Below are 24,512 nucleotides of genomic sequence, written 5' to 3'. Positions count from 1 at the left end.
CAACTATTACCTCCTAAAAGGTGTAACTGATCCACCCCCATTTCTAAGAGTGTAGAAACGGCAAGGCCCTTCGGGTGGAAATGTTCCCCAGTATGTATAGGATAGAGTTGTAGCACGTGCAAAGGGTGTTAATTATGTTATGTCAACAATACTGATGTCAACAACGAAGATGATGTCAAGGTCGCTTACCACGTGACGGAATCATGTTTATTCTTAGCTCAACCTCTGCACAATAAACAAGCTCGTCTGCATCCTTCCTCTCAGTCTTGTCCTACCTTCTTAAAAAGGGGTCTACTCCACGATGACAATACCAGAGTTCGAGGTAACTCGTTACAAGTAACTCGTTACTGTAACTAAGTTCCTTTTTTTGGTAACTTGTAACTTAACTCGGTACTTTTGCGCCGTGGTAACTTTCAGAGGAACTCGTTCCTTTTTCAGGTAACTTTGCCAAAGTAACGTACGTTAAGTTCCAAGTTACTTTTAACTCGCTTTTCACTCACGTCCACATATTTTCTTGCTTTCTCTGCGGTTCCTTCATGGCATTTTTTCCCATAGAACGTGATATTCAATCAATGACAGTATTTTATTCAGGAAGTAAGAACCGCTGCCATTGAAATGAAGCTGAACCACTGTGCGCCCACAAGGGGTAATGTGCAAAGCGTTCGAGTAGACCTCTACCAGACAAACGTCATCATGACATTGGTAGACATACTGAAACCGAAACAAATCGAAAGGAGGGCTGGGTTCCACGAACGGGCACTTGTTCGCTGTCTCCCACTGAAAGCAATTGAAAGAAAAGTAGAACCGAGGGTCGCGTCCCTTTAAGGGACCATGTCGTAACCCCCTCAACACCGTGGCTTTCGGGCGCGACCTTGTTCACCTCTAGCTTCGATCGTAGTCCAATTCTACCAAATTTTGGCACTGTCGAACGCTATGACGTCATTTGTTTGCAAACAGGGAGAGGTCTATTGTTGGACATAAATGAAAACGATCTAAGCGTGTTGCCCTCCTCCGCGGGCAACTCAAGGTCTAACTCAACTGCTCACGCGCGCTGCACCTGCGTAATGCTATTCTGTATATCCGTAGTAACTTGGAAGTAACTCGTTCTTTTTTTTAAGTAACTCAGTAACTGCGAGTTACATTTCATGCTGAAGAACTTCGTTATTAACTTAGTTACATTTTGCACATGGTAACTTAACTTGTAACGAGTTCTTTTTGACGGGTAACTTCTCAATCTATGGGCAATACACATAGTATGAGGGTAACATTTCGCATCGTAGGGGCCAGGTGAGATTGAGGTGTTTCTTTAAACTAGGGGGCTGTATTCATGTGAGAGCGATTATGTGCGTGTTCTCTGCTTGTGATGTCTTGCGTCCGACCCAGCCGGGAACTCCAGGTTCCCTGCGGTCCTCATGTTGGCCGCCGCCTCGTCCACGCTGACACGATGATGGTATGCTTGTCTCCTGAGGTCACGAGGTACCGACCACGTTAGCGCTGGCTATGTCAGGGTGTCTACTAAACCGTAACCTTCAAATATTCCCTGACTTTTCCAGGTTTTCACTGACTATTTCGAGCGAATTACCTGACGAAAACAAAAGGGAACTTGGTGCCTGCTCTACGTGTTGATACCCCCCAGATACCTCATAAAACAGATCATTTATAGAGGGATTAGTAAGACTCCCCTAGTTTTCTGCCTGTGAGCTTGTCGTACCGGGGAACTGCTACTCGCGACAACGCTCAACCACTCGTCAACCATCGCGATTCACTGCGCATCGTCACGGCACTTGTCTGCGATTCTTCCTGCTGTCTTTTTGGGAAATTCCCTGACAATCCTGTGACTTTTCTAGTCACATCAAAATTCCCTGATAATTCCCTGTTTTCCAGGTTGGTAGACACCCTGAAGTACAGTCGTGAAGAGAAACCTAGTCCGTCAGCTCTCGAAATATTACTGCGCCGCGGATAGGATGGCTAGGCACAGACGTTATTCTCCTTCGTAGAGGGACTATCGCATCTGTCGCGGTCGATTCAGAAACGACAGTGCCATTTTACTCCTCGTTCACCTCCGACAATAACGCCAAAAATCCGAAATCAGTGGAATTGTTTCTGTACAATTTGATGCAACCCATTGCAAGAGCAGACGAGAGATATTGAGAGCATTCCGGAATTCCCTCTCTGTAAACGTCACTTGGACAAGGCCAATCAGTGAGCGCCCTTTGTCTCGGACGTGGCCAATCAGGGAGCGGCAAAGAGACATTGGCGTCCGACCGCCGGGAGGGAGTGATAGCGTCTGCAGGCGGTCGTGGAGAAGTCCGCGACCGGCTCGTGGAATGCTGCTTCTGGTTAGCGTCGTACTTGTTTGTACGGCCTGAAGCGTAACACTACAGTCTGATATGGCAGCGGTACGGCATGTACAGCGTGCAATCTCCCCCATGGGAGCGTTGTTATCCACTATGTAAGATCGGAATTCTGCCGGTGTAAAGGGGGCTACGTCCACAGGAAGTTCTCCAACTAGATGACAATACATGCACTGTAAGTGCCGTGTGCGTACCGGCGTAGCGTAGCAGTTGTCGCACTCCACCGGCGATCGAGATTCGGCGTTTCGATTCCTCCCGCTTTCTTCTTGAGTTCTGGATTGTTCACGTGGTCTGAGGGGTACTCACAGCAACCCCCCTTGGGGTGGAGTTGTTCTGTATGTTGGCTTGAGTTGGAATACGTGGAGAAGGGCCTATATCTAGAGTTAGGTACCCAACTTGATGACAATACACCTGATTGTTCCCTGCCCTGTATATTCCCTATGTGATGACAATACAGGTCCGATTGAGTTGTCCCAGTCTCCAGTTTTCAAAAGTAAAAAAAAAAGACAGAGTTTCTGTCGCTGTAAATGGAACTGCCTCCACAGGTAGTTCACAATCTTGGTGACAGTGCACACATAGACCCCGCTGAATAAATCATACTACGGCCCCTGCAGTGTTGGTGTTGTCGCACTGATTCTTCACTGTATAGTGACGGTTAATCAATTTGAAATTGACCAGGACTGAACTGCCTTCAGAGCTCTATCTGCGAACAATATGTACCACACGTACTGAGTAATATTGGTGGGCAGAGCACGGACAAAATTATACAGGTCATTACACTGTGTACGACACACTGCTACTTCTAATGCATTCTTGTCTACATTTATAGCCCAGTCCAAGCCACCACCTGAATCTGTATCTCTGCTACAGCATTCAATTCATAGAACTACATGATCACAATTTAAATGCACAGCATATATCTCTCTCAAAGTTTATGTATTCTTGCCCATTCTCTTTGGTATCAGAGACCCAATAGTCCACAGTTATTTTTCTCTTAGGTACCTCCTGGGAGCTGTCCTGGTGGAAGAAATGTACAAAGGTACAGACCAACTGATTAATCCCCTCCAAGAAGAAAACTGGCTTTGAAGAAGCCTCTACATATCCTGCAGTACAACCTGGCTATTATTATTTGTCATTCCTTTCCATATTATATATACATTAATAAGGCTATTAATAATTTGCATATAACAATTTGTTTTCTATTGTTACCTTACCATATGGGTGCACGCAACAAAAGATTGCTGTTGCCTTTTTTCTGGAGTTACCAGTGTGCTTTGCATAAAGCGAAACAAACTGTAACACACATAAGACTAAAAGCCAACTACACTACCAGAGAATAAAAAGTCCTTTGTTTGAATTGAAAATAACTTAAGCCCAACGTATAAACAACTAGTTTGTAACTTTACACAAGCTACCACTCCATCATAACGATGACAGGAAAATTAGAGCTTCCATCAAAACCTTCCCAATGGGACAGTTGGCCAGAAAGCCACAAAAATGTCTATCGAGACAGCATAACTGAACCTAAAGAAATGGCCTTCATAAGGAGGTTAATACAAGCCAATGCAAAAGCAAATGAGTAGATTGGATGTCATCCAAGAGGTCTTTGCTCAGAGCATTCTTCTTTTTCTGCCTGTATCATGTGATGTAGGCATGAGCACAAAAGCCATGCAGCAACTGCCGACATGCCAGAACACTTTAGCACCCAAGGACAAGGTGTTTTTGCGCATACTAGACAGAAGTCGGTATGAAGCGAGAAGGTATGCGTTGGTAGTAGAGCCACTAACACATAACACAACGGCTGATTGCTCGTGTGTACATAAACTGTGACTTGTGCACATAATGTACAAGTATTTGCGGTAGTTTGTCCGAGAGATGGAAACAGTTATATTTCAATGAACTGTATTGGCATCGGAGCGGAAGACCAGCCACACAGACTGGCACACTGTTCTAATTGCAGTTCTCTCGGATTTTCCCTTTCTGAGCAATACGACGTAAAACATCCTCTACGTCTTCGTTTCCCAGTACTTACTAGACAAACCATACCTCGGAACTGACAGCCTGTCAGTTGGCTGGTATGTAGTTATGCTTTTGGAAATACAATTTGATGATGTGTTTTCTTTTTTCTAGTGGACAGTTAGGATTTGTTCTTGCAATACTGAAACTGCAGGGCATCACCTACGTGAGTCCAACGTGATCTGCATAAGATATCACTATTTAATGTGCCCCATGATTGACTTTGTACAGCTATCCTCATCCTCATATCCCTCAGCTATCCTCCAGCTATCCTCATAGTGCTCAGGAGCGAGTTGAAAGGACTACACTGAGGAGAGATAACTCTAACTGTTTGGTGCAAACTATGCCAGGAACATTGTTATAAGACATAGGCAAAGAAACATTGCGGCTTGGTGGGGAAACTGAACACAATTTTTACAGGCCAAGATGCGAAGTACCATAAGATAAAAAAACAAAATCCAAAAGAACATTAAGAAACAAAATCAAGAAAGAATGGAACACTACACAGCTGTTGCCGAGCAATTAGAAAATATTGCCCATTGCATGGCAACGTACAGGGTCAGAGCGCACGAGCATTGCAACAGCAGTTTAGGTTTAGTTTGCGCATGGCTTGTGAATCCATAAAACTAGACAAGCTGATCTCTTGGATTCTTATCACACACTAAACTGCATTACCCAGTGAAATCCAAGCCCAAGACTTTGCACATGACCTGCATCTAAGCCTGGAAGCCAGCCAACAACAAGAGGCCTTTGTTGGACAGACTGCATGTCGGAAGAGTTATGATCTACTTCTGTGTCACAAACATCTTGCTTGCATGGGGAGCAATGTAAAGTAGACCTATAGAGATACTGCCCTATCACTACCAGGAACAACCGTGCGCTTATCGCCTCGCAGAATAGGTCGGGACAGAAGGAAAGCCTGGGTGCGAGCCGTCTAGCTGTAACTAATTAAGTGTAAGCTTAGAAGCATAGTGTCGAACCGCAAAAAATACGGGTTCGGTTCGGGTTCGCGTTGTTTTGATTTCGTTCCGGTTTAGTTCCGGTTCGGCCACGCCAAAAACCGAACCGGTTCGCAAACCGGTTCGCAGCCCCGAACCGGTTCGCGAACCGGTTCAACGCGTCCGTTTTATATGTTCCATAAAACTGCTTTTATCAGGAAATGCGTGGCTAATAGCTTACTGCTGTTATCTGCATTGACGTCTTTAGCGGTGAGGTAGCTCTTTAGCGAGAGAAATAAGAAATGGATGAACACTTATTGCAAATAGAGTCCACGCTGATGAAGCGGTGTTGTCCCGCTACTTTCTGTTCCCAAAATCTCTTTTTCACACGCACAGTGCCAGCAAGATAAACTTAAAGGAAGCCTAATAAGGTGGACGACAGTAGACGACAGTATACGACAGTACTTGCCGGCACACTGCCTTCGCAGCGTGAATCGATCTGAAATCGTACTGAAGCATGTCGTAAATAAGCCTGCCAGCCTTACTCTGTCCGAGCTCACAGCAGTGTACTAGTTAATCCACCTCACAAAGGCAATGTATCACGACGCAACTGCACTACCAAAAAGCAGAACCACATTTACTTTTCAAACCACGACCAATCAAACAGGCACCGTTCTGCGTACGCTCCTTCTCCACTTCTCATGTTTCCGACTTGTTTAATTTTGACTGCTCACGTGTAAAAAGAAATCTTGGGCGCTTATATGAACACTTATTCGTCGTGTAGAGCTACATAACTGGCCTACTCCATTCCTGTTGCATTCGTCCGCGTGGCACCTCGTCTCTGAAGAGTAGACGCCGCATCACCGCGTGCGTGGGGCGCCAGCCGCGGCGCTCACAAGGACAACTGCGCTTCAACATGTTAAAAAGATGCTGAAAGTATACTTACTATACGTCGTCGTCTGACTGCTAGGTGAAAATTTCTGAAATCCATGATATAGGCGCGTGATGATGATACCGACGTGTCTTCGTTCGGGGATAGAGAGGAACTCTTGTGCTGACTTCTATGTCCGAACCGTTTTGTTGCGAACCGGTTACCGTTATTATTTTTTATGGTTCTGCTCCGGTTCGGGTTCAGCAGTGTTATGAAAATTTCGGTTCGGGTTCGGGTTCGGTTCCGGCAAAAATAACGGTTCGGGTACGGTTTTCGGTTCGGGTTCGGGTTCGGTTCGACACCCTGCTTAGAAGTAGTTACATCAGTCTCCCCATTACGCGGGTAACTAATTACGTGACAAAATAATGACTTAGAGTGGTCATACTGAAACATATAAGAAAAATAAATTAATATAAAATAAATAAATAACATAAAATAAAACATAAAACAGTTATGAGAAATACTCCCTGCTCCTCGCGTTGGTACGACACTTAGGAATCAGCCAGGGTTGGCAGTATTTAGATACACATTGTAATTAAAATAATATTTAAAATATAAATACACGTATTTATAGTTTGTATTTCAATACAAACTAAAAAAATGTATTTATAATTATATTTAAATACAAATTTCTGATATTTATTCTGTACATACTTTATAAACACTCGTAAATACGCAAGATACTGACTCACGTCTTAATGTTACCCTGCATTTAACCTTTTTGGTAAGGAAGGCAAAAGCAGAGTTTGGAGAGGCATACACCAACACCATGATAATTTAACAAATAAATCCTATTGTTCCTTACTGATTTGTTGTTATCATCATCATTATTTCAGTAATTCCAGTTGACGTCTTCACCGCAGTATAGCACTCACAGTGTTTAAATACTGTATTGATATTTTGTATTTAAATACTCATATTGAAAAGTATTTATGCAGAATATTGAAATAACTCTATCAACAATGTATTTTGTATTCATATTTAAATACTCAGAAAATGAATTTATGCCCATCTCTGGAATGAGCTATACATAAATTCTACAATAGCTTTTCCCTTCAAGAGCACAACGTCGACAGGAAAAATCAGTGGAGGGCCCGACAGCTTGTGATGCTGTATTATTGGGGTCTGACTTTTCCCAAATTAAATCTGTTTCCTCCTAGTCATTCCCTATCGAATCAGTTTCGGACCAATTTAAGAGCAGCTCAGATTAAACCCGATTTCTCTCCGAATTCCCTTTGACGCATCACTTTGCGTCACATATATCACTTGCATTATTTAGTACAAATTTGTATGCGTGTCTAATGTAAATATTATTTGAGTGGAACAATAATAAACTATGCAACGCACATCTTGTGTTACAACATGTGGCCCTTGTCACTCAATCAGGAGGTATGCATGTTTGTACTCTGGACAGGAAGAAGAAGAAAAAAAAGGAACTGCAATGTACAAATGTACAAAAAAAAAACGAATGTACCAAGAGCACCCAATTTCACCCCAAATTGTAGATTGAAAACTAAAAAGTTCCTAAAAAAGGAACTGCAATGTACAAATGTACAAAAAAACACCCGAATGTATCAACAGCACCCAATTTCACCCCAAATTCTAGATTGAAAACTAAAAAGTTCCTAAAAAAGGAACTGCAATGTACAAATGTACAAAAAAACACCCGAATGTACCAAGAGCACCCAATTTCACCCCAAATTGTAGATTGAAAACTAAAAAGTTCCTAAAAAAGGAACTGCAATGTACAAATGTACAAAAAAACACCCGAATGTATCAACAGCACCCAATTTCACCCCAAATTGTAGATTGAAAACTAAAAAGTTCCTAAAAAAGGAACTGCAATGTACAAATGTACAAAAAAACACCCGAATGTACCAAGAGCACCCAATTTCACCCCAAATTGTAGATTGAAAACTAAAAAGTTCCTAAAAAAGGAACTGCAATGTACAAATGTACAAAAAAACACCCGAATGTATCAACAGCACCCAATTTCACCCCAAATTGTAGACTGAAAACTAAAAAGTTCCTAAAAAAGGAACTGCAATGCACAAATGTACAAAAAAACACCCGAATGTACCAAGAGCACCCAATTTCACCCCAAATTGTAGACTGAAAACCAGCACCCAAGTTGAACTCTACGTATTATGAAATACCTCATTATCTCACAAATGTGTGATGCAAGCTTCTGCACCCCCTTCAAAAGGTTAGGAGAGAGCCGTTTCTTCATAAAAGCGGACGAGATAACTACGCTGAGGGGCTGGCTATCAGAGACATTGTATTTCCCGGTATTGCTATCAAGTCAAACAAGGCCTTCTCATGTCGTGTTCCAACTCTGCATACGAGATAACTGCTACTGCCAACCAACTTCGATGCCAAGCTTCTTCTCTAAGTATCCCATCATCATATTTCTAAAGCGGCAACCGTGGATTGTGTAGGACTAATCGTTCATAATCCAAAAAAGAAATACTTCTACATCATTATAAACTTCATGCAGCACCACTTGACTTCTGTAGCTCACGCGTTCGCTGATCACTTCAACAGCATGGCACCTATGAGATTGTCATGTCCAATTTGAAATTGAATAGCAGCTAGTAAACCCTCAACCAAATGCGAACCTTATCGCAACTCTGAGAACATTGAGACTCAACCTGCACCTGGACAGTACGTCAACGGTGAAGTATGAATTCGCAGCAGCAGAATGAAATCAGAACCAGCTGTTGCCATTGTTGGCTTCTTCTGCTATGTCCGTCACACGTGAAGATGAAACGAGACAACAAAATTGGCGCAACGTGGCACCGTACTGTTGATACAAAAAGCTGTAACGCAACACGCAGGTCATAAAGAAAGCATAAAATTATTGCCAATAGGGCCACCTGCTTGTTTTTGTATAACTGCCACGCAGTTTTTCCCACTATGCAACTTCACGTGTCGGCTTGTCATATGGGCCAATCTTGACAGAACGGGCATTTCCTCGAGACAAGATTTTTTTTGCCTCCCAAGACGGCTATTTCTAATCTTTGGATCTATGCCTGCAAGCTGCTATTATGGAGAACAGCAGACGCATTACCTTCCGATGTAGGACAAGTGGGATATCGCACGTAAGCTTTTCTTTTACTTGTGAATCTTTCTCGCGTGCAGTATAATCTCCTGGCGTCAGCACCTTATTAATAGGCTTGACTCACCCTGCATGTAAATTCACTTCCAATTACTACACCTGCAATGTGAAACTATGAGTCTAAAAGGTACTGAGAGGAACTACCTTTTTTTAGCGCTGACAATACTGGAATGGTGTAAGGTGTAACGACACATGCAAAGCTGTTTCTGGAGCGTCTTAAAATCGTGGCACCAATCTTTTGCGAAAAAAATTTACATTGTTGCGCGTCTTTACACGTATGTATGAACGTTTCAGAAGACTGCACACCATCACAATTTAAAAAAATATACACTAACTTTATACACTCTACGTACAGAGTCGATACTTCCAAATTCCACTTTTCGTTTCGTGAAAAAAAGTCGCATGAGGGTCACATGTCAGTCATCCAGTGAGATAATATGCGTCAGAAAGAGTTTCTTAAACCAGTGTGAAAATGTTCATCAACCATTCAACATTAACATAATGGACGAGCAACAGGTTCATCGACAAATTGCCTGCATACAAGTTGGCAACAGTGACAACTTAAAATTTCATGGGGTGCCCCTACTACACATCCATCCATCGCTAAAACCAGCCAGGTGAAGGCATTTTTGAGCGGATGACGGGCTGTCGTCCTCACACACCCTATACTTCCTCCTTGTCCAAGCACAGACTTTCGCAAGAAAATTGGTTCCAGAGACACACAAAAAAAAGGGGGAACTTGTCTTGCGGCCGAACGAAGTAACCAGAAACGGAGATGCTGTTGTGCAACACATTGAAAAATAAAGGAGGACACGCTTTCGCGCCAGCGGACCACAAAGTTTTTCCTCGAACTTTTTTTTTAAGGGAGGGTATTTATGTGTCAGTCAAGATCGAAAAACGAGAAACGGCCGGTTCGCCCCGCTTCGAATTTGATCTCAGGTCAACCTCGATTTCAAACAGAACAAAAACATGAGCGCTGTTCTAGCAGAAATGAGAACACGCAGCTGTTGCTACGGTCAAATCTGAATGGATACACGATCACGCTTCCGACACACAAAAAGCATCCCGCGCTGAGATAAGGTACAAACATTACTTTCAAACAATCACACAGACACACAAAAAGGAAGATAGTCCAGCAGCATTTGATCGTTCGATTCCGCCGAAAATGTCGTCTGCACCAATGTTCGAAAGAGATATCCCCATTAAACGCGTGTCATCGAGAGATCTTCGTTGAACAAGCTCACTGCGGTCCGTAAGCTTCGCTGAAACAAGTATGTGGTGGCGAGACAACTCTTGTCACCCGGGTGTCACTCCAAGTCAACAACGCGCAGTCGTGTGCGTGGAAAATCGACAACCGTGGGCGGCTGTTTCGCCGGGAAAAAACGGCCGCGACACTCGACTCGAAGCCCACGTCGGGTTCGCAGAATGAACCCGAACGACCCCTGAGCGTAAATAAGATTTAGAAGTCGCCGGGCGCGAGCAAACAAGACGGAAACTACCTGTTTCCGACCTTGGAAGCCATTTGCAATCGGCCGCAAGGACGGTTTGTTCGGACAACGGACACTGGCGGCATCGGAAAACGCTGACAACTCACCTAAAAGCTTACGGGGCATGGATGTAAACAGAAACGTTGGTCGGTATCCGTATCATCTAGCTGACATGGTCGATTTTCGATGGCCAAACTTAAGTTTCACAAACAAAACACAACACAAACGACAACGCTTCGCCACGGAGCCAGTCGCTGCACCTGGCGGAATCTCTGACGCGCGACCGCAGCGCCGCCACCTTGGTCACGTGTCCACGCTATGGCCTCTCTCTCCCATCTCTCTCGTTCTTCTTGGGTGGATCGTTTGCCGTCTGTTTCGCAACCGCTTCTCTTCACGATGTTTCCCGTCAAAATAAACTTAAAGTTGTTCTCAAATCACGTCTGATTTCTTAGAAGGATTCCCGAGTCGATTTCTTTCGGCGTCATTCACTGACATGCGACGGAAGATTGATTACAATAAGCGTACGAAAAACGCAGACGACAGGCACACCTCAGTTTCGGTTTCGAATTTTGAGCGACACGTTCGACTCCTCACTTCACTACCCGGAAATTAACTTCCTATTTGTTCGGCCGTTGCAGCAATTCGACCCATTTTGAGGTCAAGCGCGCTAAAAAATGCATATGAAAAACTACCTTCCGTACGAAGGCACTGTTCGTCGGAACACACAAAGAGGGAGGCAAACAGACGGAATAGTTCTCGTCTGCTTTCTTATCGATGAACCCGAAAAAGGATGGCAGGCTCAAAACAAAAAGGAGAAAAGAAAGAAAGCGTTCAAAAAAGGAAACGGAAAAAGGGGGGCGAGTCTGTTCCGAAACATGAAGACGTTTCGCTTCTTCCCATTTTTAGTTTTCTTTTTTTGTGTGTCGTTCCAGATGAGTTCTTTTCTCTCAAGCGTGCTTTTGATTTCTGTTTGCTCTTACGCAAGCTGCTTTCGTAGTCACGAGCGGAAATCTGGCGGAACCAAACCTACTCCCGCCGCAGTCACACGACGGAGCGAGTCCCGGTAGAGAATGGAAAGAAAAAGAAAAGTATCGCACGATGGGGTCGACGCCATAATTGTTCAAATTATATTTCTTTTTCTTCTGCATAATTGTTCAAATTAGCTTTCTTGCTTGTTTTCGTCCCCCGGGTGACTGTGTTGCGAAGCAGATTATTAACTGCAGCAACGTATGCAGTGGCTTTAATTATTCTACAGTTTGCATAATTACGAATCCTTGTCTGGCTTAATTCTAGGCAGCATTTTCGGTGAGCCTACAATAACACTCATATACGCATTTTACGTTCGGTGTTGACTAAACCTGCTGCTGTTATGCAAACTTAAAACAACTCTGGTGTTACCCATGTCGGAACGTTATTCTGACTTACCTTTATCCCCAGGACAAATGTTCCACCAACAGAGATCTCGCAACGACACTTTAAAAAATAACTTGAGCCGTATTGCAGAGACAACAAGAAATCCATTATGGACTAGTCTCACTAACTCGTGTAATTTTACTGCAAGCTACATATGTAGCAGCACCGGATTACATGTGGCTGCGAATTAATACCGTTGTTCGCTCACTGCATTAATCACGCCTTTCATTTGGGTAGGGCGTCGGCGCAGTAGTTTGGGGGGGGGGGGGGGGGGAATGTTTACCGATACATGTATCTGGGTATATGCGCTGGTAGCTCAGCTGTATAGGGGAGTGGACCCCACTCCCCCACCCCTGCAGGTGAGGGATGTGGGGAAATCCCTGCGTCGGCGCACGGACGCAACGATTCAAAATGAGATCCGCAAAATGTAGGCACACGACAGCCGCAAAATGGCAATAAAGACGCAGACGAACTTTGCCCATCTGCTACCACCCGCTTTCGAAGCACGGGCGTCAAATTTGAAATCCGGCTGCATAAAAAAAATGAAAACACACACGACACACACAATCTAAAAAAGTGAAAAAGAAAAGAAACCTCGGAGCGCCACCCTTCGGCTTGGACGGAAGAAGAATAAAAAGAACCCATGTTCGCTCCCGCCGGAAACAGATGTCACTAGCGCAGCGCTGAAGGCGAAGCGCGCGCACGGGTGTTTTCCCTATTAAAAGCAGACGACGAGATTTTATATCGACGTACTGCTTCCGCTGTTAAATTACTTTTGTTTCTCTTTGATAGGGAGTTATTTTGCTATCGGCTGATCGCAGATGATCATTCTTTTTCGTAAAATTTGCACAGTGACTACACTGATTACAGCATGCTTTCGTTTTTAGTGTTCTTTCTAGTTTTCTAGTCTTTCATGTTGTCGCATATGTGCGCAGTTTTATGCCGTATTGTTACATCCACTTTTACATTTACATACACAATTCAATGGCCTTACAGGAACGTTACACTACCTTCATCGTGCTATATTTGGCACACACATATACTTCTTCACCTTCATAGGATGACATCGCTGTGACATCATTTCAGTATACTGCCGGTACGATAATTTAATTTTTATATGCAAGTCAAAAATAGGGACGTACCAGGCCTGTCGAGCAGTTGCACGGCTGTAGCCGGGAAATAGCCAGCTCTAGAACTGTGGCCTGGGCCGAAGACGATTCCTTTCCACCTGCCGTCCGCTGATTGGTCGAGAACCTAACAGGAAAAAAAAAAAAAAGTGAAACAAAAATGTTTTTGATGCTACGGTGTCCGCATCACTGTCCGCATAAGCAACCGTTAATCTTATTTCCGTCCTTACCGTGACCATGTCCCCTTCTCTTAGCACCAGGCACTCTGGGTCACGCAAATCACGGTGGTCTCGTATTGCACGTGCGGGAAGCGCTTGCAGCATTTCTGCGAAATAAGCAACGCAGACCATGCATGAAATGCAGCTATAATGTAGCCTAGGCTAGGTGTGATTTGCAACTGGGAATAGAAGTTCCGCAACCGTGTATTCACACCAGAGCCGTAGCGATGTGAGGGGTGAGAGGGGCAGCCGCCCTGGGTGCCCTCGGCAGAGAGGTCACCGAACGGTAGGCCCTTGCAGGTTCTTTTTACATTATAGAGCGGGAATGAACAGAATTTGAGTTTACGATCTCGGCAGTGCGAGCTTCTGACGGCAGTGAGAGAGCGCCCCACGCCGTGTCCTCACGTATACGTGAAGACACTGCCAACACCACCTAGGTAGGGAAAGCTCCAATACGCAGCCTGCTTACTCGTCGACGTGACGTAACAACTAAGAGTCAACCAATCAGGATCGTATTTTCAACGGCGGTAGCCAATCACGGACGTGCTTTCAGCGGTCTCAGCCATGGAGACGAACCACCGTCGTCTGCGAGTAGTTGTTGAACGTCCCCGCGTACTAAATGGGAAGACTTTAAAATAAAGCTCAAAACGGTCCCATATCTTTCTCAAGACGGAAAGCGTGTTGCACTTTTTCTCTACAGATTCAGGTCTAGAGGTTCCAAGTTAGCTGCAATCATTTACGAGTTCTTGAATTCGGAGAACGGCGAATCGCAGTAGCAGACGAATTCTGACTTTACATGTCCACGTAACGAAGGAGGGAGAGGAGGCAATAAGCAGGCCTTCTGCATCTAGGTGGCGTTGACATGCTAACCCTTGGGGGAATATCGTGCCACGCAGCCACAAGATATTCTGTAGCAGACGACAGGAAAAGACGCTGACAGTGTCGTCTGCTAAGTGTGCAGTACGCCTCTCCCGATATTCTGCACCGTGTGAATGCTCAACATAACACGGGACGCAACTATAGTAGAGTAGTAGCAGAGTAGAGTAAAAGTAGCTGCGTATTGGAGCTTGGTGACGCCCGAATATGGGGTCTGCTGCTCCATTTCTTTTAGTTGGAGGGGAGTAGCTAGATCAGGTAACTTGTTGATGATTCGATCTGTAGATCGCAGAAGGAAAGAGGGTTGGAGTGTCGTTTCGTCCCTTGTGCTTTGGATCTATCTGCTGAGAGTCAACTTCGGCTCTGTGAGCAGTGTTTTCGCTTTTTCTTTCACTAGAATCTTCCGTGAGGCGCGATTCGCGCGCTGACCGCACCGAGAACCGCGCTTATATGCTAGCGCCATCTATCGGTGGAGTGCTGAAACATTATGGGCACCGGGGGGATGGCGCGTCGTTCAAATGCGCCTGATTCAAATGCCTGATTTACGAAGCGGAACCAGCTTCCCAATTTTTCCAGTCATTCGGTAGGTAGCCCTGCTCCAATGATAGAGTGAAAAACAAAAGAAAACGACAAATTTCCAGAGGAATAGCACCAACTATTTTTTTTTAAGAACTAAGAATCCCGCGCGAGATAATCCTTAGGGTCAAAGCAGTGCATGGTTGCCCACCTTTGAGAAGACGCTTCAGGTCTCTGGCTGCTTTTGAACTGGAAAACGAACGCACCAAATCCAACGCCGTCTGCTCCGATGAGTTGGGCTTGTTCACGTCAATACCACTCTGCAAGATAGATCGGCAATCAAATATCAGTACCCATCAATGCTTCGAAGTACTCCAACCATTTTAGCTATTGATAATAATGTAATGTAATGTTGACATTAAACTAAGATTATGATTATGTTGATCGCAAGTTGATGGCTTTAAAAAGAGAGAGAAAAACGGAGGTGATAAATGATAGGGAGAGGTTGAGAGGGGAAAAAAAACGTGATATTGTATAAGGTGTGCTAGAAACTGAAAAAGAAAACTGGAGAAGTGGAAACCCAATTCCGTCGTATCCGCGTTTTCGTATGTTCCAACTTAGTTGAAGTGACAATATAAACTCGAAATCGCATAAGTATACAGTATGTGTACGTATACAGCGTTAAGCACATAGAGGCCGATGCCGATCGAAGTTCGAGGTCGAAATGGTACGTGAAAAAGGTATGAATTTTAGCAAAGAAATCTTGTAATCCGATTGAACACCCTCACGCCTAAAACCGCGTCATACTCGAACATCCTATGCACGTGAAGACAGTCTGGTACATGTGGTAGGCGGGATTGGAGAAACGGGTATTGTACTTCCCGAAAGCGAGTTTGGAAATGTGCCACTTATATAAACGGAGATGAAAGACAGCTTGCTTAGTAAATCACAAACATGTGGTAAAAAAAAAGTCAAGAAAAAGAATTTGACCCGGACGTGATTTGAACACGCAACCTTCTGATCTGGAGTCAGACGCGCTACCGTTGCGCCACCGAGTCACATACGTTCAGTCGGCTTATTTTTAACTATACCTCGATAATCCAATGGCCCAATTTTAGCTGCTTAATTTTTATTTTGCTGCCTGAGCCACACCAGAAGGACAGGGAAACTGTCTGTTCATGTAATTAAAGATCCGTTAGCTGCGGGGGCGGATCCAGACCTTTGGTTCGGGGGTGGGGGTGGGGGTGGGGGATAAGACGAAGTGGGGGACAAGACGAAGGGGGATAGGACCAAGAGACTCTTCGTCCTAACCTCCTTCGTCCTGTCTGAGTGCTGCAGTGTTGCGACATGGGGGTCTGACACTACTACAGTAAAAAATCAACAGAGTCACAAGAAAGCCACATAAAATTTTGATATCCAAAGAATTTTATGCAGGGACTGACGCAGAAATAGCCGGGTTTGAGAATGACGCAGCGAGAAGAACCAGCCAATCAGGATCGTTTTTTCAACGGCCGTAGCCAATCACGAACGTGCCTTCAGCGGTCGAAACCATGAAGACGAGCCACCTGCCAGCTCCATGGGCAGCCACTGTCGTCTGCGAGTATACAGCAAACGCCTCCCGTACTAAATGGGAAAACAAAATAAAGCGCAAACATATTCGCATATTTTTCTCAAGACTGATTTTCTGGAAAGCGTGTTGCACTTTTAGACTACAGGTTTAAATTTGCGAAGTTAACTGCGATCATATGCGAGTTTCGGAGAACGGCAGAACGGTACAGACGAAATCAGACTTTATCCGTGTATTCACACGAGCGACATCCTCACGGAATATTCTAGTGGAAGTAGTCGAAAAAGCGAAAACACTGCTCACAGGGACTAAGTTCCGTCCCGTGTTATGTTGGGCATTCACACGGTGCGGAATATCGGGAGTGGTGTACTGCGCATTTAGCAGACGACACCGTCAGCGCGTTTTCCTGTCGTCTGCTACGGAATACCTTGCGGCTGTGCAGCAGGATATTCCCAGCGGTTAGCAGTGTACGTGAAGACACGAGCCGCATTTACATGAACTCGACAGGAGCGGGTTCAGTTGAACTATCTAGTTAACTCACTCATGTGAACGCTGTCGGATCGAGTTGACTCTGCGTAGTGTCGAGTTGACTGAACACGACAGCAAGGGGTAGGTTGACGCGCTCGACTCGACGGGCGAAGTGCATGTAAACGCGGTCGGGTCGAGTTGACCGGACACGAGGAACTGTGGGACCAAGCACAGCCACTGCTCTACGCAGGCGGGACCAGAAACAGGAACCTGAGGACGCTCTCACTGCGTTGACAGCTCGACACGACGCGGGGCGTCGCTGTGATCGGCTTCCTTTGGAGCGAGTTCATCTTAACAGCGTCGTGTCGAGTTCAACTCGACTCGACAGTCAAACCGACCCACTCTGTCGAGTTCATGTAAACGCGGCTACGACGTTGAGCGCTCGCGCTCACGTGACAGCAGAAAGGTATGACGCTTTTCGCGTCTTCCGCTTCTGGGGGAATGTCGCTCGTGTGAATACACGGTATACACAAAAACGCGACTCAAAGGATGGACGCCGCCATTAGTGCTGCCACCCCGAGGTAGTCACAGGAACTGTGCACATGTGGGCTGCCGTTTGCCGAGTTCCTTCATTTTTCCGTGTCCGTTTCTCTTCATTTCGTGCGCGTTCATTTTCTCCCGCACGGGAACCGGTGTAGAAAAGATATCGCATCGGCCAGCACTCCTCACGTGGACAACAGTGCACATCGCACGCGAAAGCGAGCAATCTTCTTTTTCCTTGATCTTTCGAACGTTGATACGCTACTCGGATCTTTACCGGATGACTAGTTATATCGAATGTTACGTTATCGTCAGTCATACCCATTGAAGACGGCAGCCACCAGTATTCATCCCAATGGGAAGAGCGATTTTGGCAGTCCACCCCTCTTATGTCGTCGCTCGGAACGAGGCTAACGAGCGCACGGAGATTGGTGGTTTGAGAGTAACGCAACAAGGTCTATATGTCGATGTAGCGAAGGAGGGAGAGGAGGAAATAAGGGGGGTCTGCTGCGTCTAGGTGGCGTTGCCCGGAGCCGCTGCTTAACGCGCCCATTGATACAATTACTTGTTGGTCATATTTTCTCGCGAATGCCCTTCGAACACAGACGAAGCGGGACAACCCGACCAGTAGGCTTACCTTCTCGCTCCCATGGTGGCGGTACCAGGCTCCACCCTGTGTTGAGTTCATACAATCGAATTTTTACATTCACACACCAACCCTACCCAAAGCCGAACGGTATATGCGAGTCATGTTCGCGTTCGTAAACAGAGACTGCAAAGTGATGTCGAAACCGAGCCCAGACCAGTCTGACATGCATAGGAACCATTACAGCAACCATTTATTACACGTCTAATGAATCTTCGCGTCCTTTGTTGCACTGATGACCACGACAGCAGCGACACCTTCTTCTAACCTCCAACCCGTAACGTTAGCCTGCTCCACCCAAGTATTGTGTGTGCTCTCACTTCCCACGCACTATACCTTCTTGCGCGAAACACACCTGCTCCTACGTGTGTCCGTAATTATAAGCTCCCATATTGAGGAGACGTAACCGAACCAAGAACTGAACATTACAAAAAGAAAAATTGTAAATAGCAAGGAGGAAGTAGTAACTTTTTTTTCCCCGCCGATTTGGTTCAATGTGCTTCACTGATGCTAGAGGGCGTTGCTGTGCCGGAAATGGTGGCCGACGCCCTCTCGAGGCGACGATGTTTTGGTCGTGGGTGGCCATCTTTCTTGAGCAACCGATAGAATATATACATGCCCGAGCTTTGCGGAAGCAGACAGCTGTGTGACCACGCTTTCCTTGACTGATGGTTGCCTTCCTGTTCCAACATCGACGCGATTAAGAATCACTTCGTTCTTTTCTCTCTGAGGTACCGATACGTACTAAGAAATTTGATCTATTATATTTTTCGTGAACCAACCTCGCTCGAAGACTCACCACGCAAAATATAAACTTCGTCCGTCAATGAACATTACGCGTTTCCACGAATTTTCGATAGAACCCGCAGAACTTCATAGTTTCGGATTCACCGAGGGTAAGTGACGTCATTGAGAGCTCCAGCGTCAGACGCCTAGCACCAGCGCGTGCACCTTTCCGCTGCACGTTGGGAGACTTTTTTTGTGTGTGTGTTAGCGCCGCGAAGCAACTGTGGCTACGAGTGGCATACAGATGTGGATAGATGGAGAGAAGACAGCAGGAAAGAGTGCGTGGACAGAGGGGTTAGTATGCGTCCTGGGCCCTGGACCTTCGATCATACTTTTCTTTCAATAGGAGGCAGCGACCAAGAGCCCATTCGTGCAACCCAGCCCTCACCTTCCGAGTAGTTTCGGTTTCAGTTCGTCTACCAACGTCATGATGACGTTTCTTCGGTAGAGGTCTATTACGTACGGATGCCATAACGTACGTGTGCTATGGCATCTGCTGTTGCCGCATGTCGCAATGCTGGGATCGCCCTGTCGATTTCCTCGGTGCGCGTCGAGGCAACTCGGCGACGCACCGAGCGAGTGCACCTCGGAAGATGTCCGGTGCGCGCCGGTGCGGTTTATCGAAGATGGGCTACCGCACGAGGGCGCACCGGTGCAGTATATCGAATATGCCATATGTTTGCACAACACGACGTCATATTTCTCTAAAGTAGAAAGTTTATTATACTGTCCCGCTACGTAGAGAAGCGAATAAGACACGAGATATTGCTCGGTCATGGCGGTTAAAACCTTTCGTGAAAAGATATTATCGAAAACCACACGGGTTTAGTTGTGCAGGGGGAGATATAGTCAATTTATATAGTAGTCAAGCTTCACGCTCGTACTGGCTTTGAAACTACACATGTACTGCACTGTCACATAGCCCTGCACCGGCATACAAACGACATTATTCCTGCTGCCTCAAGATCTTTATACAAATTTATTCCGAAGCCTCGGCGGCATATTTCACTCCGATTTCAAAATAATGCACTTTCCCCGTCTGAGCATTTGGAAGCAAAATGCCTCCCACTTCTGCTCGTGTCGATAATCAATTTCCATTTTGCCAAGCTGTTGCCATACGTTATCAGGGCAGGTTCATCATCTTAGCGCAGTTTCTCTTTATGTTTATTTTTGCTATCGTTATTACGTTCCCTTCCCACCGCACTCCGCCTTCCTCTGTGTCGTCTGCTCGCTTTTTTTCTTTCTAAATGTCGTCTGCTCAGAATAAAAAGAGCACAACAGATAGACGGTTCGCGTTTTACGATCATTTATTCAATTCCGAGGCAGGGAACTCGCTTTACTTACTACGTCTTACTTTTTACTTTGCTGTTTTACCGCTAGCTCCTCCAAGAGGTTGAGAGTGCGACGCAAGGGGGCGCATTTTTTTTGATGGAGCGTGACAGGTAAGCAGACGACAGCGGTTTCTCGACGTATGTGTGCCGCTCGCTTTTCTACATTTTACTCCCTTTCGAAAAGAAAAGGAAAGTTGAAGAATAACTGGAGTGCAAACTTTAAATACCTTTTTGCTTCGTACCGTGTGATAGAAACGAGGAGGGAAAAAATGGGGGAAACAGGATGGGACTCGGTCTTTCTTCTGTCTTTGACGTTACGGTTGCCAGAATTTACGAGCAAGAAGCTGATGGTCGTTCTTTTTACGACACCCCCTGTCTCCTAGGTCCGTGTAATAACATTTATTCGGCATAAAATGACGCCGCTGTGCGTGTAGCATGGAGTGTTCGAAAGTTGTGGGAGGGGGGGGGGGGGGCACAGAAATGCTGACCCCGTAGCCCAGAATTGGGGGAGTATGATGGTGACGTAAAATTGATGACCGGCGTAAGGCGGAGCTTATGACACGGAGGAGGGAGAGAGGGTAAAAAGGTAGTAAAAACATTGCTCTCGCTAATGCTCTGACATCTCTTTGTGCGGTATGTGCCATTTTTTGTAGGCCTAGTGATGACGGCGATAAGGAACGATCGAAAAGAAAACGCGATTCGCTCTAAGCTCAGCCATGCGTGATTGGAGCTCGTGTGCGTAACGGGAAGAAAGTTCCTATGAGGATGCTCCCATTTAGCGTGGAATTTAGACATCAAATAGCCGAAGATACAACCGGAAGTTGTAACCGGAAGCAGCAGCTACGGAGATTTGGCGCATTGTGCCATCGAAAGAGACGAGGAGCTGGATGATCAAGCTGCGTAAGTGCGACATATCGCGTGTTCACACGAGCAACATTCCCCGGAATACTCGAGCAGAAGATTCGAAGGATGCCTGTGCTATGTAAGCGCGAGCGCTCACCGTCGTGCGGCACAGCCGCAAGGTTACTCCGTAGCAGACGACACGCGTGTCGTCTGCTACGGAGTGTGTCGTCTGCTAATACTGTCGCTTCCGATATTTCGGCACAATGCGAATGTTTAACATAAGACATCCGCGATGATGACTGACATATACTGCGTGCTATGCGGTCAATAGCGCCCCCTGCTAGTGCCTAAAAATCCGCTCTCTAGTTTTAATCCTTTCTTTTTCTTTTTTTGCCGCGGTTGTAGCGCTGACACAAGGTTCATCCGGGTTCCGCCAGACCGAATGAAAGTCGGCAAGTCGAGCACTATTTTTCAGAGCGGACAAGGACACTTCGTTTGCGGTCAATACCACGTGACTACAGCGATCAATCAAGTAGGGTGGATTCTGAACAGTTCATTTTTAACGACATATTAAGCGTAGGGTTTTGAGAATTTATTATTGAACTTACGCGGTTTAGCCGGGAAGTTTTATTTTTAACGGTGGGTATCGATTATTCTTTAGCGTTTATTTTTAACGGTTTCAAATACGATACACCAGAATATTCCGTTGGGATACCGTAGTCCCCGCTATGCCTAGCTGTCATGTGATAAAAGCGGTTTCGATAATTATAAAGGTATACCGAGAGCGTCTTACCTGTATTAGGAGCCTAACTGCCTCCAGTTTCCCGTGCATCGCAGCATCGTGCAGTGCCGTACCGCGTAATGTAGCGCGGTTGATGTCAACACCGGCGTCCAGAAGGCATCTGGGATAAACACAAAAACCGCTACGTGTTGCTCACTCCCCTTCACTCGTAGTCGTCTTCTGTTCCGTAAACTCAGTCAAGCAAAGACACTCAGCCCTGTGGCTTTTATGTGGACACTGAATAAATGTTAGAGCAGTTTTTATTATAATGTCACCGCTCATAAGAGAGAGAAAGAGAGAGAGAAAAAAAAAACGTTCAGGGGATTTCTACACCCCGTTGCATAGCGGTATTATTGAATGGCTCTTCAAGATGCTAGCGTAATTGAATTTTTACTTAAGTTTGAAGGATCCCTCGGTTATTACCTTGAAAGTTGCCATAGAAAACTCTTTAGATTATTACACAGAATCAAAACTCACTTCTGCCTAGCCGAAATAAAATTACGTCTGAAACTTTATTTGTACTAAGGATGACATTTCCACTGAATGACCCACCCTTTTGCACTTTTTCTCTATAGCACGATTCACAAGAATCAACCCAATAAATCGTATCAGCTAGTATCCCGAAGATTTTTTTTTTCTTTCCATTTCGTGACACCACTAGTTTCAAAATTATCCAAAATAATATTTGGCCTTATTATATTTTGAGGGGTTTCAGGAACGATAAACTGACATCACACGGGCTTTCTTCCGTGACCATTGAACATGGCGTGGCGCCGCCAAGCGCGTAAAGTGTAAACCTGACAGGGAGCATTGGACTCAAAGCGCTTTGAGAAGTTGACACGTTACACGATGGGTGGCGCTACGCGTATCTTCAATGCCATGCAGAGCCATGTTAAAATGAAAAGTCTGGCCATTAGAAGGATCCCAAAAAAGAGACTCGACTTGTCAATGAAACTTGGCCCTGTTTCATTGGTTGCTCGTTTCTATGGGTGCGTGACTGTCGGGTAGGACTGCGGATAATTTCGACGTCAATTAATTCATTAATGTTTTTGTAATTTTCGTTGTGTTTCTTTTTTTTTTTTTTTACGTGCGCCGGAAGTCTCTGACACACGGTGCTGGAAGCAATGTTTACCTCCCCCGCATTGCTACAGTCCTAGGCCAGGGTCGAAACCCGCGATCTCGAGTTCAGCAAGCCAGCACGTTACCGACTGAGCTACCGAGGACGGCTTTGCTTCTTTTTGACTGATTATATCTGCTTACGGTACGTACAAGTTCATTCCGGCAGTCCTGTGTGTACGAAGAAGCTCTTCTGCCACTCTCCGCGGTCAATCAATTCTGCCAGCAACTTCTGCGCCTCCCGATATGCCTCTCTCCATCCAGGTGGCATTAATAAAAATGGCTAAAAATCTATTGTTTTGGTATGGGGCTAAGAACATCCGTTTCAATCCAAACCAATCCAGTTTCCCCAACATGGTAGCGCCTAGTAAATATGGGCGAAGTATAACTCTGGATAGCCTGTAATAATAGCGAACTGTATTTCGACCAGTGATTAGCCAGACAAATAAAAGAGTGGATGGAGATCCGGGTATAGACAGGTCCCATTAATGGCCAGGCTCCTTTTTTTATACACGGCTCTGGTTCAATGGGCATTGGTTTCAAATATAATTGATGATTGCCCGTGTGACAACCCTGGGTATTAGGGCTTACATGCCTGCTGCCCACTGCCTGTCACAATCAAGCTACAGGGAGCAACTCCGCTTCACATGTAACCCAAAGTGATTACCTGATGACATCGGTGTGGCCATTTCTGGCCGCCAGGTGGAGACACGTGGTGCGACCGTTGTCCACCATGTCTTGCGCTGATTCGCTCAACAGCTGTCTGCACCGAGGACTTGCCAGAAGAAGCTCCACCGCCTAACCACAGAACAAGACAACCAGGGTAAACCATCGCCCATAACTATTCCACATAATGTAGATGGCTACGGCGATGGTAAGGAAGAGAAACAAAAAAGGCGACACGACCCGATGTCAGTAGATTGCCCCAGTCAACGCCACCTAGATACAGAAAGCCTGTGCTCGTCGACGTGACGTAACAATCAAGAGTCAGGATCGTGTTTTCAACGGCCGTAGCCAATCACGAACGTGCTTTCAGCGGTCGTGGCCACTGAGAAGAACCACCGTCGTCTGCGAGTTGTGATTGAACGTCCCTGCGTACTAAATGGGACAACTTGGAAATAAAGCGCAAAACGGTCTCAATCTTTCTCACTTTTTGTCTAAAAATTTAGGTCTGCAGGTTCTAGGTGAGCCGCAATCATTTGCGGGTGCTTGAATTCGCAGAACGGTGAATCGCGGTATGGCAGACGAATTCTGACTCTTAATTGAAAGAGGGAGAGGAGGCAATGCGCAGGCTCTCTCCATCTAGGAGGTGTTGCCCCATTGCTCCTACTCTGTAATAACTACGTTAATAAAACGTTGTTTCTGGCACTTAGAGGCAGGTGACAAATGCTAACATAAGGCGATGAGACAAACGGATAAGGGGATAGTTAGCGTTGTCTT

General features: G+C 45.6%; 1 protein-coding gene and 1 non-coding gene across 2 annotated transcripts in view; both read right to left on the bottom strand.

Moving 5' to 3' along the window:
- Positions 1–24,512, bottom strand: part of LOC135391841 (caskin-2-like) — a 218,423-nt gene that overhangs the window by 84,829 nt on the left and 109,082 nt on the right. Inside the window, exons 6-10 of the mRNA XM_064622348.1 lie at positions 23,740–23,870; positions 21,969–22,077; positions 15,206–15,314; positions 13,615–13,709; positions 13,400–13,511 (exon numbers count right to left, since the gene is read on the bottom strand). Coding sequence (XP_064478418.1) covers positions 13,400–13,511; positions 13,615–13,709; positions 15,206–15,314; positions 21,969–22,077; positions 23,740–23,870 — 556 coding nt within the window. The remainder of the gene's footprint in view (positions 1–13,399; positions 13,512–13,614; positions 13,710–15,205; positions 15,315–21,968; positions 22,078–23,739; positions 23,871–24,512) is intronic.
- Positions 15,981–16,052, bottom strand: Trnaw-cca (transfer RNA tryptophan (anticodon CCA)). Its single transcript has one exon. It is a non-coding gene; the product is annotated as a tRNA-Trp (tRNA).

The sequence above is a fragment of the Ornithodoros turicata genome, chromosome 4, assembly GCF_037126465.1.
Source record: "Ornithodoros turicata isolate Travis chromosome 4, ASM3712646v1, whole genome shotgun sequence".
Lineage (NCBI taxonomy): Eukaryota > Metazoa > Arthropoda > Arachnida > Ixodida > Argasidae > Ornithodoros > Ornithodoros turicata.
Note: the sequence above shows the minus strand (reverse complement) of the source record. Positions and strands in the feature narration are given on the sequence as shown.